The sequence below is a fragment of the Phodopus roborovskii genome, unplaced genomic scaffold, assembly GCF_943737965.1.
Source record: "Phodopus roborovskii unplaced genomic scaffold, PHOROB, whole genome shotgun sequence".
Classification (NCBI taxonomy): Eukaryota; Metazoa; Chordata; class Mammalia; order Rodentia; family Cricetidae; genus Phodopus; species Phodopus roborovskii.
In genome coordinates this window covers 1485624-1502231 of record NW_026125397.1, presented here as the reverse complement: position 1 = coordinate 1502231, position 16608 = coordinate 1485624, and the positions used below count along the sequence as shown (strand labels likewise).

Sequence of the window (16608 nt, the reverse complement as noted above, 5' to 3'; positions counted from 1 at the left end):
GGAGATGTGAATCCACGTCATCATTTCTGTGTGACAGGCCATCCCCACAACCCCTTGACCCATTTCTTAGTAAATCTCTGGATGTTGTTCTCCCACATCTGAGGCCATGTTAACTTAAGAGAAAGCAGCTAAGTAGGCAGACACAAAAGCCCAGGCTCCCAAGTCACCACTGCAGGGCAGAGGGTTTCTTCCCGATCTTCAAGATACATAAAACTCAGCTGTTTAACTAAGTTCCCCTAACTTGGACAGTATTTCTCCAGATGAAGGTCCCTCGGAATCCCCAGGAGGGCTTATTAAGGCACTGTCAGGTATACCCCCAATACTCAGTAGGTCTGGAGCAGAGCCCAAGACCTTTCATTTCTAACAAGCCCACCATATGAGAGCAAAGTTCAGAGGCAGACAACTTCTACAAAATTAAAGGTGGCTGGTGTGACGCCACTTAGGTGAGGGCAAAAGTAAATGAGGCCTTCTCTACTTGGAGGAGGTATCAAGCAGGGACCCTCCCCCCCGCCACACACACACTAAAGAGGAGAACAGAATTTTTATAGTTGGAGACTTCATGAATATTTCAATGTAAAAAATTATTTTAAAGGGGGAGAGGGTGGCAAGATTGTCCATGCCCAGAGCATGTGCAAGTGCGTGCAGACACACACACACACACACACACACACACACACACACACCATTTTTAAAAGTTCCAAAAGGAGAGAGGTTGTGCTTGATGTTCATTCATTAAGTCTCTCAGTAGACAGTAACTTAGCGGGAAGACAGGTTGAAGCTGAATTCTGCTAACAGGCTACAGACCGGCGAGGGGAAAGGAACGTTGTATCTGGTATCTACTTTTATTTCCTAACTGTTTTGTTTCAAGAAAGGCCTTAATTTTTGCTATTTACAAAGGTGTTTTACACGTCAAGATGTCCTTAAAATGTTTGGTAATCTTAACTTGTATTTCAACTCCAAACACAGGGGCAGCTTCCTGCAGGCTCTTTCCATCCCTTACCTAAAAACTATTTCCTATTTCCTATCTACAAACCTTCAGCATGGGGCTAAAGGGAGCCCCACAACAAAGAGTCAGATTACGTGACACTTGAGTTCCAATTTCTCCAGTGGCTTCCCATGTCCTAAAATGGAAATATCAAGGTTTTCCTAAGATCTCTAAGCCCTGAGTGAACTCATTCAATGTGGGTATACAGTAGGTACCTAGTGAGATATAAAATGGATGACTTTCTGTATTCACCTGGTACCCTGAAAAAGGGCACTGGCTATAATATCAACAGAGGGGCTGGCCCCATCACTCATCACACATTATCCTTGAGCATACTTTCTGTCCTAGTTTACCCAAGGCATACGGTCTGCCTGTCCAGTTGACATAGTCTAAGTCATCAGTGTTTAAGGACACTTCACATTTCAGGGGTAGTTAAGGGTATAAGTTGGGATATGGCTCAATATAGAATTTACTGACCTCCTAGTAAATGGACCCTTTCAAAGCTCAGAGTAAGAGAGGACAAACAGGTGGGATGAGGCAGTGGCAGTGCTCAGTCAGGAACTGAGTCTCAGTAGAATTCCAGGACTCTTCTAGTAGTTTAGAAATGAAATGTCCCCAAAGACTGATGGGTTCATAACTGAATGGACAGATTAAGTGGTAGAAATTATGAAAGATGGGCCTGATTGGAGGAGGCAGGTCACTAGAGATGTCCACTGAAGGACATAGCTTGTTGCCAGCCTCATTCTCTCTCCTTGCTTCTCCAAACTGGGAGGTGAGCAGCCTGCTCCAAATGCCCTGTCACCAAAATGCTCAGCCTTACTACTGGCCTAGAAAGAAAAAACAGTTATCCAGTCAAGGACTGAACCCTCTAAAACCCTGAGCTAAAATATCACCCCCACGTAGTTAAGTCTTTTAATTCATGTATTTTGTCACAGTGAGGAACAATCAACACACCAACCACCCAGATGCTAAAATTAAAAAGCTAACTGCAATTCCCACAAGCTTTCTGGCCATCCAGAACAGATGTCCCAGGAAAACTACATTCCTGGAGAAAGCACCACAATCAGTCTGGGGGAAGAATAAAATAGGAGAGAAGAAGATGACAGAATGACATCATTCAAATAGACAGGTTTTCCTGCTAAAGCAGACAGACCAAAACATATTTTCATCCAATTCCAAGTGACTTCTCATTTTAATTTATACAGCACATTCAACAAAATACAGACTAAGACAGGGGAGGTAGTGGTCGCAGAAAGACCGCCAAATGGAAGTAAGTTTGCTGACTAATGTGTTAGCACACATTGTTTATCTTGTGAGCTGGGACCAATGTCACCCTCACTGACATTAAACATCACAAGCAATTCCAGGTATACAAACAATTGTATATACATATATAGTTAAGTGTGTATGTGCATACACATATATCCATATGTAATTTTAAATTCAGATTCCATATATGAAAACAGTATGTTGCAATAAAGGAGCTTTTAAAGCCATTCTGATTAATATCTCCCTTTATAGTTAATGAGGTGGACAAGGGACCTTAGTAAGTAAATAGCAATACCTAAGCCACGAATCCTCAGCTTTTTTTCTCAACACACCATCAAAAGCATTACTATTCAAATGTCATATGCCATCACAGAAAGCCAACTTCTACAACCTCTTCTCTTCACATCCCCAAATTAATTTAAGAAGGCTTGCAGAACGGAACCTAATTGAAATGGTGGCGGAAGCCTCCTGGCTGGCGCCCATGATGAATGTGAGTGTGTGAAAGTGAGGAGTCCTAGCGAAGCACAGCCAGAGAAGTCACAGTGGGGCAATCTCCTTTCACAGTAGAATCGGGACAACTGTCTAGGCAGCTGAGGAGCATCAGCGAGGTCACTCAATATCAAGTAGCCCACCGAGATTCCCCCGCCAACACTAGAGCCTTGACTGTACCGGGAGCCATGGCAGCTCTTATCTAGGGACCTTCAATGTAGCATTTTTCTAGCACAGCGGCTGAAGCACAGAGGCCACTCGAGTTACTTTATCAGTAGTGAAAATAGAATTGCTGAGACAGCAGACTGGCTGTGGACACAAAAACAAAACAAAAAGCCTTTGTTTAAACAAACCATGGCGCTTTGTTAAGACCTGGATCATCTGAAGGGCTGTACTCTCGGGTCTATCTTTTGTGTGTTGGTAAAGATGGGGGTTAAAGATGGGGGAAGGGAGTCCCCTTTTACCTGTCTGAAAGAACACCGAAAAGCAATGAGTCTTCACTTTGCCAGCCCCTGACTTCCTTCTCAAAGGTTACGCCAAGGAAAGCACTCATTAACATCACTGTGTATGAAGCAGTTACCGGAACACATCAAGTCCAGCATTAACTGGCCTGCTCTCTTCACAGTGTCCATCTCTTAACCTCACAGTTTTGTCTCCAATCCTATTTCTTAGTAAGGTATTTAAGCCTTTCTTTCAAATATTTTCCCCTAGAAGTGGAAACTCCAAGCCTACTGAATGCCAAACACATTTTTAAAAAGGAGGAATGGCTTTCAGTTGTATAATCTTGTCCTTTAAAAAGTCAACCTAACTAAATTGGCAAGCACTGGGCACAGGATCGCCACCTGAAGTCATACTTTTCACCACAGGGCTAACAATACAGAGGAACCATATTTCCACCAGGCCTCCGGGGCCTCCCTTAAGGGAACCACGTGACTTCAGGCTCCAACCCAATCCGTGCTTCTCCAGTTCCCTAAGAAGACACAGGTCACACCTCTGGTACTATACTTTGCTCCCCGACTCACTGCCTTTCAACTGCTCTTTCAAAGGTCACCAATGGTTTCCTAGTGACTGATCCAAAGTCCTGTCCATATGCACCAGGATGACCGTCCTGTCCTGCTGACTTTCTCCTTCCCCAGCTGTTTTCTGGCACCTTCTGCCACTACAGACCTCTAAACATAAAAACAATTAGGCTTCCCAAGTTGAAACCCCTACCACAAGCCTCATTCCCACTCTAGTCGCTTCCCCAGCCACAGTTGTTCATTGACTTTGACTCCACTCTCTGAAGTTATAGATGCTTGGGGCTTCCAGAAATGGAGTAGCATTTCTAGTACCATGTGCAGGACTGTGGGCTGGAGAGACACACAACAAACTCTGGCTACGAAAAGTCTTGCTTTAGAGGGTGAACACTGGCTTAAAGCTATTTGACTAGAGAACTACAAGGTTCTGTGGGAACATAAGGAAGAGTCGCGAAGAGCTGCTGGCGAGACCAGAAGAGCTCTGTGGAGATTCAGACACCCATGGGCCTGTCAAAGAGAGGCAGTGGGAGGCAGCCGAGTGTGAGAGGCCAAGGTTCAGAAGGGCAAAGATGGGAACACACAGTAGAGGGGGCCAGCGAGGGCAACCCAGCATTCTAGGCAAAGACCTTCACCAAACTCCCTTGTGAAATTATAATGTAAAGACCTTACGAAGAGTGTCAGAGGCCCATGAAAGAGAGGGTGATTGGGTACAGGGACACAGATAGCAGGAACCACTTCACACTGACTGTGGTATTAGAGATCTGAACAGAAGCTAGAAAAGAATTTCAAATGAAGCAGAAGAATGATTAAGTTTATGCTTTAAAGCCTACACCCAAAGGTAGGGTGAGGCTCAATAATACCACCATCGTCAACCTTGTACCAGTTAGTTATTCATGCAGTCTTATCACTCTGTCTGGTTTTGAGCCTCTGGAAGAAAACAGCAGTTACTCATCTTTGGCTCCATTACAACATCCAGCCCAATGACTCATTTGCAAGACTTGCCCACAAAAAAATTCTATGGCAACAGAAACTTGATTTTAGACAACCTGATTTGTCAGGACTTGGACTCAGCAGTTAGCATGTCTCTGTGCCAGTAATATGCACATATGTCACCTTCCAGATTTGAGGCTGATCGGAATTTTGCAGCTTAGAAAGAAACAGAGAGATAAGACTATAAGCTGTTTTCCAGAAGCCCGGAACAAATGTGAGATAAGATCCCGAGATGACCCACTGTGTACTAACAATTCTGAGATCAGAACTCTGGTCCCCCATCTCAGTTACTGGAGCACCTGCTGACCACGGAGAAAGACTCCAACCCAATGCTGCTGTAGTTGAGGGAAATAAGACAGCTGGATCTCTGCATTCATTGGTTTTTTTTCTGACTAATATTCTATGGCCCCCTCTGACCCAATTCTATGCCTATTTTTTTTTTTTTTTTTTTTTTTTTTTTTTTTTTTGCTTAAACTAGAAAATGGGAGCCAGGCACGGTATTGTATCCTTGAAATCCCAGCACTCAGGCAGCTGAGACAGGAGGTTCACTATGGCTTTGAGACTATCCTGAACTATATAGACAGGGGGTTCACTATGATTTGAGGTAGCCTAGACTACAGGGCCATGCTAGGCTATCTTAAAAAAAAAAAAAAAAAAAAAGGAGCTAGAAAGTGAATTTGAATGCAATTTAATATTTCTTGCCCATAAGAACTTAACCCACTTTTTCCTTAGTTAGTAACACCCTGCTTTTTTTGACATATATACATTCTGCAGGAAGTCAGAAGCGAGCCAAAGTAACAGCTACAAGTGGTTGTCATTTACCTATCATTTCCAAGTTTTTATCATTTCCCCTTCTAACCTATACTTCATATATTTTAAGTCTATTGAGGTACTAGAGCCTAATGTAACCCCAAAACCAAGCACCAGATGGCATTAAGATGTGCTGGTCACACCTGACATCACACAGTGCTTCTTTGTTTCCCCTGCACTAATTTGAATGCTAAGAGAAGATTCCAGGAACAACCCTGAAGCTACCTTGGGCAAAAATGAGCTCATTGGATTCTCCTCAATGAACTACCTCCAGAAACCAAGTCCATCCTGGACCATTAAACTCCCTGAGTGAGCCCTGTCCTTGTGAACTCAAAGGAAGTTGGCAGCAGCTAAAGAGGCACCAAAAGAACAAGTCTCCTCAGGATGCCTAGGGGTCTGAGATCCGAGTAGGCCTGCAGAATGGATATCCCTCAGCTTCTCAGGGCTTTGTTTTGTCTGTCTACAGAATGCAAGAGATGGCTGGCCAGAGGACCCACAGCTTCCTCCCAGCTCTCTACTGTAGGTGTCATCCAGAAGCTGCTAGGGAATGCGATGACAAAGAATCATAGCATCATGCCTATGGCTTTCCCTGGCACCTTACATTGCTCCTTGTTCTATTCCTCTCTCCTCCTCCTCCCATAGTTCATGATGGGATTAGAGCATTCAGGGAAAGTACCAACTAAAACATGGCAGCCATTTCAGAAAGAGACTTGTGTTCTACTCCGTTGTATCCATGTGCCTCCACACTAAATTAAAATACACCCCTCCTTCCACAAACGCTATGGGGCAGTACTTTGAGATCTTTTTAAATATTGAAGTTCATTTTATCCTTATAAAAATAGATATTATGACATTTATAGATGAAATGGAAAAAGGAAACTTAACTGAAGAAATAAGCTCCAAAACTGTATGTCCAGTGTACATGTCAGGACTGGAGGATAAATGTGACTTAAGCACATTCCATTTGAATTCAGACTTCTCTTGGAAAACAAGAACAGGGACTTCTACATTTTAGCTGGTATTCTATTTTTTCTCAACTTAGGAATGGTTAGATATTTGTTTTAAAATTATTTGTCAAGCTGTACCTGTTTTACATTATATTATATTTTTAATTTTATTATTTTTAAAATTGTGAGTATGTGAGGGGTGCATATGCATATAGTCCTGGTGGAGGCCAGAAGAAGGTGTTACATCTCTTGAAGCTGGAATTGCAGTCAGTTGTGAGCTACCCCATGCAGGTGACGGAAACTAAACTGAAATCCTCTTAGAAGAACTATATATGTTCTTAACTGCTGGGCCATCTCACCAGCCCATGTCCTAATTTTTTTTTAAAAAATGAAAGAAAAATAAAAGATAAAGAACTCAATGTAGTTAGCACAAGTAGGTAGGCACTCCTCTGGAGCCCACCTACAGGTGCTGGGCAGATGTATTATTCTAAGAGTATGAGTGCTCAATCAATGCCTACAAAGTCACACCTTCAAACCTGCCAGTCACAGGATCTCCAGGACAAAAATCTACTGCCCAAGACACAAAGCATATCTGTGAGGTCTCAGAGACCCATTTGCCCAAAGAAGATGGATTCAACAGTTGATCTTCCTCATCGGGTCCAGAGAAAAGACTGGATGCAGAAACCTGGCTAGCCCTATTAGAAACCTGCTTCATAATTTGCAGAAACGTATCCCATGTTGAACATCAGACAAGCTGACATGCGAATACACACACTTATTTCCAATTATCTGAGGAAGGAGGTCTCTATCTCACATTGTAAATCTACAACTCTGTCCTTTCAGATGTAATGAACATAAGTTTGATTTGAAAGGCACACGGGCCAAATTCAATACTCCCCCACACTGTGCTCATACTTCTATACCTGGCTGAAGTGCGAGCCTGTACCTGTAGCCATGGAGCAAGCTGACCTGCTAAAATGTATTTCTCAGCAAGGAACTGTGACTACAAGAACATTCCTGATACCAACAGCAGATGCTCTGTGAACTAATTCAGGCAGCAGTGTACACAGATACAGTGACTAAATTGTCTGTTAAACATACTGTGAAAACCATATTTATCTCTCCTAAGTTGAGCTTTTTGGAGACTAAACATGATGTCTTTATTTCAGCCTTTAATATACTCATTATTGTCAAATGAAGTCTGCAAACTCTAGAGAAACAAACAAGGACCCTCTCTTGGTGCCGATTCCTAGCTTCCGATTCCCCCTTCCCACTCAACTGGGACTCTTCCTAGAAAAAGGCTGTGCAGATAAAATGTGTTATAAAGGGGTTATCTTTCATCAAAGCTGTCTCCAACAACATCATGAAGGTTCATGTAGTTACAGAGATAAAAGGGTGGAATTTTCTGGAAATTTAGTGAAATGTTAAGTGAAATCTTCAGTTAACAGATCCATCTTCACAATTTCACTCTTCTCTGTAAGCCAGATGTCTTGACAAACCAAACTACAGAGGCTGGAAAGATGGCTCCACAGATCTATTCCCAGCACCCCCCACATAATGACTTACAACAGTCTGTAACTCCAGCTCCAGGGACTCTAACACCCTCTCCTGGCCTGCATAAGCACCAGACATTCATATGATACACATACATACATGTAGGCAAACCATTCATACACATAAAAATAAGTAAATAAAAAAAAAAAAAAAGGCTCCAAGAAGAAACCAACCAAACAGTGAAATATTACTTTCAAATGTAGGTAACATGTTGTCTTAGGTGTCCTGTTGCTGTGACCACGGCAACTCTTATAAAGAACACATTTAATTTGGGGGGAGGTTCAGTCCATTATGATCATGAAGGGGAACATGGAAGCATGCAGGCAGATGTGGTGCTGGAGCTGAGAGGGCTACGTCTTTCAGGCAACAGGAAGTCAACTGACTGTCACCCTGAGTGCAGCTTGAGAGAGAGACCTCACCTTCCTACTCCAACAAGGACACGCCTCCTAATAATGCCACTCCCTCTGGGAACCATTGTTTTTCAAGTTACCACGCATGTATCTTCAACGGTAGTAAATCATGGCCTAAATCACTAGTGACCTGACATCAAAAACAACATTTGATCTAAAAGTGTGGCCACTGTTTTATCAAGCTGGCCAGAGATAACTACAGATGACCTCTGCTACATTTCCAGCACAATGAAGCAGTCCAGGGGGGTCACCTGCTTCCAGGCATGCTATGTGTCATAGTGGACATCGAGAAAGGCCAATCTCCTTGCAGTGTGAGAGCAAGAGACCACCTGGAAGAGTGACAGAGAACGGGAGAGCAGGGTCTACTGATGCTTTTCTTTTTCCAGATTTTCCTATGCACTTGCCATACTTCACCTTCGCAGAAGCCTGCGTAGTTAGGACAGCAACCTGAGCCCCTAATGCTGGAGACCCTCGAACCTTCATCTGTTCACTCTGAAACTCCTGGCATAGCACTGGGCATGGTGGTATAGGCTTATGATTCCAGCACTGGGCAGGCTTTAGCTGGAAGGGTAAACATGCCGGGACAGCCCAGGCAGCAGAGCAAGATGCTGTCTCAAAAATGAAGTACACAGATAAGCAAGCAAACAAGTAAGTACGGAACTGACATTCAAATATCTATTAATGCTGTCTATTTCCTGCCCTTCAGCATCAATTTAAATCTAACATTTGCATAGCATACTTTCCAATAAATGTGTGCCTTCCTCGGTTACTGGACAGGCCACTAAGCACTATCGTGTCACTTTAAGAAGTCTGCACTTGGTGTTTGTTTCTCTCTAGTACTCACTGTGCCATTTCCATGTGCACTTCGTAGTCCTTAAAACTAGGCAAGCCTAGCTTCCTCTCCTGTAAGGAGAGGGGAATAATTCTTAGGCGTGCTATTTAACAAAATAGAAATGTTAAAGACAAGGTCACTGTGAGATTAGGAGGAGGAACAAAATAGATTGTACACTAGAGATAATTACTTTTCTAAATTTTTGAGCAAAAATTTTCAGGGAGAATTGACTTCAAGTGATAACTAATACAATGTCAGGTCTTAACAGTATATGTGGAGATACTCAGGAACATCACTAGTGTTCCCGGCTGTCCTGAATCTTCACTTGTGTGGAGACAATGGATACACTTCTTGTAGCTCTCTCTGTTTGCTGAGATGATGTGGGGGAAGTGAGCCATGACGTTCGGTGTGAACCCCAAGTGATCAGAAGCACATACCGAACAGAACTCAGAAGTTCTTTCCAGTTTCATCCTACCCATCAGCTCACAAAACCATATTCAAAACTTCAAAAGAGAGTGAAAATCCAGACTTGAGTCCCAGAACTTTTCCAAAGTTATTAATTTTATGACTAGAATACCTATTTGATGGAACTGTTGAGGGCATTAAAACAATTACAAAAACTATCTTGAAATTATCTTTTCAAAATAAAATTCAACTTCTGGGAAACCGGTGGTGGTGGCATCTCCAGTGGGGACTGAAGCATCCACAGGTAGATGCTCAGTCTTCTAAGGGAAGGAAAGCCCTGATGTGGGACTTGAAAATACATGGACTCCAGAATGAGGCCCAGTTTCCCAGAGACTGATCAAAAAGCAGGAGAGCCTGAATACTGAGACTCACGTACACATTCACAGAGGAGCTTTCTACAAGCCAGCCCATGCCATTGCTTGACTGCTCAGGAGCTGGGCAGAGTGATGTGAGAGGCACTGCCTCGAGGATTTGTCCTGGGAACCATGCCACCTTCTCATTAATTATCTGATGGAGGCAGGAGAGCTATGTAAGTAGAGTTGTCGCCTGCTAAAGCTGACTAGAGAGGAGTCGCTGGCGACTGAATGTTCTTGACTATGGTTGGATTCAAGGACACAAAGCAATCGGTGTCATGAAGTTGATGGAGCTCAAAGTACAACTGCAAGGCCATATAAATGAACAAATGGATGCCGCTCTTCTCCTCCAAAACTGTTGCCATTAAACATGGAAGTTACCCCAGCTTAATGAAAAACAGAACCTGATAATGCCCTACGTTTTAAAGTCTAAAACAAGATACTCTGAGACACTCAAGATAAGCTACATATTATAAAAATTAAAGGGGTCAGGGAGTGGCAAGATGGTTCAGCAGGGAAAGGTGTTTGTCACTAAATCTAAGGACCTGAGTTTTGATTCCTAGGAAGAACTGACTCCCACAAAGTACCAAGTTGCCCTTTGACATACATATATCTGCTGTGGCACGTATATGTATATATGTAGGTAGATAAGTAAGTAAATATAGATGATAGATGCAAAAGTAATTAAAGGAAGACAAAACAGCAGTAATTTTATAGTGAATCTATTGATTGTTATCTGACTGCCTCTTAGTAGAAATTATCTAGGTTTTTTTTGTTTTTTCATTCCCATAGAGCAGTTTTTTTTTTGTTTGTTTGTTTGTTTTGGCATATCTCCTGTGTATTTTTCATGGTGTGATTTGTACTACAAAATATAAATTCAGGATACTTAGGGTCCCACCTTCATATTCTACACTTCCTTCAGAACAACTGATTCTCAACAAATAGCTATTAACGCTGCAGGAGGTCCACGTTAAAGTCCTGATTGTTGCAACTGACTTTAAAGTGACAGGCAAGTATGCTTTTGTGAATTATCCTTCATCTAGGTGCAGTGAGAGCAATTGTAGGATAACTCTGAAGATTAAATGAGATGAGACATTCAGTGAGCTTGGACTAGTTTCTGGTATTGTAATAAACTGTTTAGTAGGCATGCACTAGTATCATTGTGCTAAGGCATTAAATAATAAATCACTTAGTAAATGACCAATACATCAGTAAAAATTCTCGTAAAGCCAGAGGTTCCTGATGGTGCTTTCTCCTTGAATCAATGACAGAACTGTTCAAGACTCAAGTCTTCCATAGCGGATAATAGAAACGATGCCCAATTTCATTAAATGCCAAGTAAACCACAAATACTTCTTTGGTTTATTTGTGTCCCAAATGTAAGAGAGATCTGATAGGAACAGTCTGCCATAGGCAAAGAACTTTGGTGTGTTGTTTTATTACAAAGTCTCTATTTTCCAAGTTGATCCTTTTCCTTGGAAGAATCCCCTGGCCTCCCAACTCTATCATCTTTGCAGAGATACTTTCACTGCTCATTTACTGTTTTCAACATCAATAATTAAAGCGAGAATCTTGCACTAGCTGTAGGAATTCACACCTCTTATACTTCCTAGCAGCCACTGCCAATAGAATGTATGGTCAGAATGGCCCTGCTGGGCATTACCCAAGTTCTGATACCTCAACTATTTAGCATCACATCAAAGTCTACATATCACACCTCCATTCTGCTTTCTAATGTGAATGAAGCAGAACAAACCATTAAAAGCACCAGCTTTAGCAAATTTTGCTTTCAATACAAAAAAAAAAAAAAAAAAAACAGCTTTAAGAGGCAGTGGCCACTCCCCTCCACCACTTTAGAGCAAGTTTACTTTATTTGGATTATATTAATGCTGGTGATTCAGACATCCGGAGGGGTTTCTAAGCAGCATTAGCTTCTTTGAAGGCAAATGTGCAAGTCAGTAAAAACACAGGGTCTTCCAGGGACCAGAAGCTTTTAGTAATATGTAAGCTTGTATTTATGGAGACATTCAGTGTCTTTTACAGACTGTGATTAAATAGATGTTCTTAACAATTAGCAATTAAGCCGAACAAGCCCAGAGAGATGGCTGCCTTACCCCTCAGCACTGATTTGAGGTTGAGCTTGGCTTGGCGGTGCAGGTCTTCAACACAGGGGGGTCTTGTAGTGGGAAGGAAAACATTCTCCTGCTGATGCCATGGTGCTGTGTAGTGGACAGTCCATCGACTCTCCTCGTCTAGGTTGGAAACCGCTACAGAGAAAAAGAACAAATACACATGTCAGCGGTTGACCCTGAATTTGTTACATTAAGATGGGGTCTCAGCCACCAGGCATGGTAACACATGCCTTTAGTCTCAACAATTGGGAAGGCTGAGGCAGGAGGATTGCCAGAAGTTCAAGGCCAGCCTGAGTTACATAGTGGGTTCCAGGCCAGCCTGGAGTATACTAAGTGAGACCCTACTTCAAAATCACCAAGGGAAAGATAAGACTGTGATATTTAACATACCCGAAGGTAAGAAGCCACCAGGAACAAGGGAAATAACTTTTGGGGGGAGGGGGGATTTTCAACTCAGGCTCTAGTGGTCTTGGCAATCCACCGAGCAGCATCTGTAAAGAAAAGGTACCAACTGCCCAGCTACCACACAGTATGTGCATAGACATGTTTGCTCAGCTCCCGCTTCCCAAAACCATAGCTCCTCCAGATCCTGTGTTAGAAGAATGATAGACAAAATTGACAGAGAGCTCTCATTCCTCCTTACCCACACACCACAAACCCAAGTTTTCCAACTGTACAATACTGCTACAACATTAAACAAACCAGGAACAAATTCCCCACCATGAGGTTGGGACCAGACATCTCTCTTCTGCTGCAAAACTTAAAAAACACCACTGTTACAAGCACAAGTCAAAAATTCAAAACAAGTGTATTCAGTTTGAACACCATCTGCACTATAAAATTCTCTCATGTATGCTTTCATGGGACACTTCCATAGTAACTTTTTAAATGTCCAATGTAATTGACTTTATCCAACACAAACCAATTCAATTAAATTTTTCCAATACAAAAAGAAAAGTTCAAAGCCTTGGTGGGAGGTGAATAACAGGCACGCTGAGCACAAGATGAACCTCTAAGGTAGTTCTCTTACACTCCTACTAGGGCTTGAGACACCTTTTTGTTCCATATTTCCCAACAACACAAGCTATGCTGGAGCCTGAGTGGGGCACATTCATCAGCAATGCTTTAACAATGTCCACATGTCTGCCACATACTCATGCATAGGAAAGACTAGACATGTAAAAGGAAGCCCCCAGACTGGGCATCTACCCAGGGTGCTAAATCTAACTCACACAGAGCTAGCAGACTGTGAGTCAGAAGCTACCCTGATAGTGCCCTACAACAGAGAGTAGCCCGGAACAACAGAATGGATGCCTGGGAACTAGATCATAAAACACAATCTCAAAGGAACATGAAAAACAAAATGGACTAGTGACTCTGCCTGCACATATTTAACATTAAACATACCTACTACAGCACAGGGCCTAGGACTACAGTAGAGCCCCAAAGGGCTAAAGTTGCTCACCAAATAACCTGTATAATGCAAGACTGAGAGAGAGACAAGGATCCTGAACAAGTCCCCAGAACTATTCCCACAGAAGAACTGTGCCTTAGCCTGGCTCCCACACCCTGTGACCCTCCTAGCAATTTTTCCTATAGCTATCACATTTTAAAAGTCTATGGATCTGAGAAGAGTTAAGGAGATACTTTCTCCATAAATTGTTCAATGGTAATAAACACCTCATGAGAACCAGACACAAAGTTAAAAACAGAAATGCTGTTTTCCACTTATAATGTTTGACAAGGGTCTATAAACTAGTCCCCTGCTATTTTACATACTGGAAGAGTGTTCTACATGGCCTTCACTCTGCTGTATGGTTCAGAGAGGAACAAAGCTCCAAGCAACCAGAGGCACCTCAAGGTACACACAGAATTCATTACAATGGTTTTTGCTAATGCCTATTTATTTTTAAATTTTAATTGCCTTAGACAGAAAATGGAAACTTTCCCTCATGGCTCATTACTAACTGAATCCAAGTGATGGCATCTGAGCCCCTGGAATTGTACCATCAGCCCCAGGGCACAGACACAAACAGGCTCCTCTGAAAAAGTCCTTGCCTCTTCCCTACTCTACCTGCCTCCTGCCAGGGCAGATTTGTATCAGTCCCTGGGCAGACAGGCTTCAAGCTAGAGAAATGCAGAAAATGAACCCGGAGTGCTGTTCTTTGTCTCCTTCTCCAATGTTTGTTAGCAGAGAAACACCCACCCCACCCCACCCCACCCCACCCCATCCCACCTCGAGTCACACATTTATCCAGGTCATGTCACTGATCAAAAAGGCAACACAAATCCACACTGAAATAAGTTAATAGAAGAAAAAAAAAAAAAACCATGTCACTGTAAAATTAAATTTTCACGGGAATGAAGAAGCACCTAGATTAAGAAAATTTAAACTGACAGGAAGTACAGAATGAAGCCATAACACAAAAGCTCTCTGCTTTACGGCAGTCACTGATCCGTCTAGACGGTTTGTCCTCGGGCTCTGTAATCCATAACAGAGAGTATCAGGGGGCTTTAGAGGATCATCCCCACTACAACTATGTGACACATTACACATAGACTCCTTACCTCAGCCACTCAGCCAGCTGAATGCCCAGAAACCACACACTGTATATCAAGGCAAAGGGTCAACACAAAGACCTTCCCCTTCCTTAAAGGGCTTCTTCTGAGAAGTATAAGAGAAATGAAGTCACTTAAAACCCCAAACATAAATAAATAAGACAGAACAAGGTCACATAACACTGTCCAAGGCACTGCAGTGACCTGGTATACAGTGGAGATTAATTCAAGGCTATTATGCTCTTTCACTGTGATTTCAGCACTCAGGAGGACGGACACACACACACACACACACACACACACACACACACACACAGAGAGAGAGAGAGAGAGAGAGAGAGAGAGAGAGAGAGAGAGAGAGAGAGAGAACTTACTTTTCTTCTTGAAACGTTTAAAGAAAGATTTAATCTTTGCATTCATGAAGACCACCATTTTCTTTTTGCAGCACCTACATAGGTTCAGAATTCCAAGTCACTTTAAAAGCTGGGTCCCGTAGGTCGGTGGCAAACTGTGCTCCACAGTCCCAGATCCTAACTTTTCTCATCAGGTTGCAGTCCTTCGACATCTGTCTCCCTAAGCTGCTGTAACTCTGAGGTCAAGTTTATAGTCAGGTGGTTACAAACCATTAGCAGCCCTTGAACCAGAAAAACTCCCACTGAAACCTGATCTGTAAGGCTAGGAGCAGCCCGTGACAACAGGAAAGAGAAAACCAATCACAGTCTTCATTTGCATAAGCACTGTGCAGGCTCTCCGCCTGGCTGCCCATTCATTCCATTTCCTCCTCACACACCATAATTTTCTCCTGTCGGTCTCCGGTCTTCGCTGTCCACACATAGAAGGCAGGTTTTGCTTTCTGGAAGTCACATCACGATGAAAGAAATAGGTCCCAAGTTTTCACAAGGCCACCGTGCACATCCAGATTGGATGTTTGTTTGTTTGTTTGTTTTTACAGGATCTAGTGAGTCTGAATGCAACCCCGAGTTGATTCTGTGACTTTCTGGCCCACTCTGGGAGCAAGGGATGTGAACTGATACAGGGAAAATGAACTAACCTTTGTTTCCCAACCACGCCCCCCAGCTCTGCCTCCCAGACCAACAGAACTTCCATAAGCAGCAAGACTCTAGAAGAGAATCACCAGGGAGCTTTTCGAATGACTCAGTGGCATTTTATGCAAATGAGAGTGCCCTGTCTTCTCACCCCTGCTAGTTATTACATTCAGCACTGTGTCTTGGGAAGTGTAATCTCATTTGCATCTAGCTGGCACAACTCTTAAAACAAACAAACAAACAAACAAAACCCTTAACTTCCCCACTCTAAAGAAGAAATTAGACACATTACCCGAATCACTCGAGTCTCTTTAAAATGCAATATTACCTAACAGCCTGGTTCTAGCAATTCCACACAGCTTTACTGGGTAGTAGTTTTGAACAAACATTATTTGGATTACTCTTTAGCACAAATGTGCTAAGCTCTGGACTGAGGAAAAACAAATGTAACTGGAGGGAAATCAAGGCACTGTTAGAAAAATACAACCCAATGGGAAAGAGATAGACGTGAAAAACTTAAGAGATCAGGAACTGAGGGAGAACACAGGAAAAACACCTCCCATCTCACCCCACTGCACACAGAACAGTCTGGGAAGCCATTTAAGGGACCTCTTAGTTCATAGCTTGGGGCCAGCCTTGTAACTGAATGGAAAAATGTAATAATCCCCTAATTCAAAACATTCACTTTATAACAAAGGCTCTAAAGTCAAAGAATAGCAGTTTATAGAAGGGGCTCCCCCTAGGGAAAGCT

The 16608-nt window shown here is 42.7% G+C and overlaps 1 protein-coding gene across 9 annotated transcripts in view; it reads right to left on the bottom strand.

The window, feature by feature from the left end:
• Nhsl1 (NHS like 1) overlaps positions 1–16608 on the bottom strand; it is a 208719-nt gene that overhangs the window by 51754 nt on the left and 140357 nt on the right. For 7 of the 9 annotated variants that reach the window (XM_051175333.1, XM_051175334.1, XM_051175336.1 and 4 more), the window contains exon 2: positions 12235–12387. In XM_051175333.1, the coding sequence (XP_051031290.1) occupies positions 12235–12387 (153 nt within the window). Of the gene's footprint in view, positions 1–12234; positions 12388–15185; positions 15350–16608 lie in introns of those variants that run through there. The other 2 variants (XM_051175338.1, XM_051175340.1) reach the window with 1 other exon arrangement.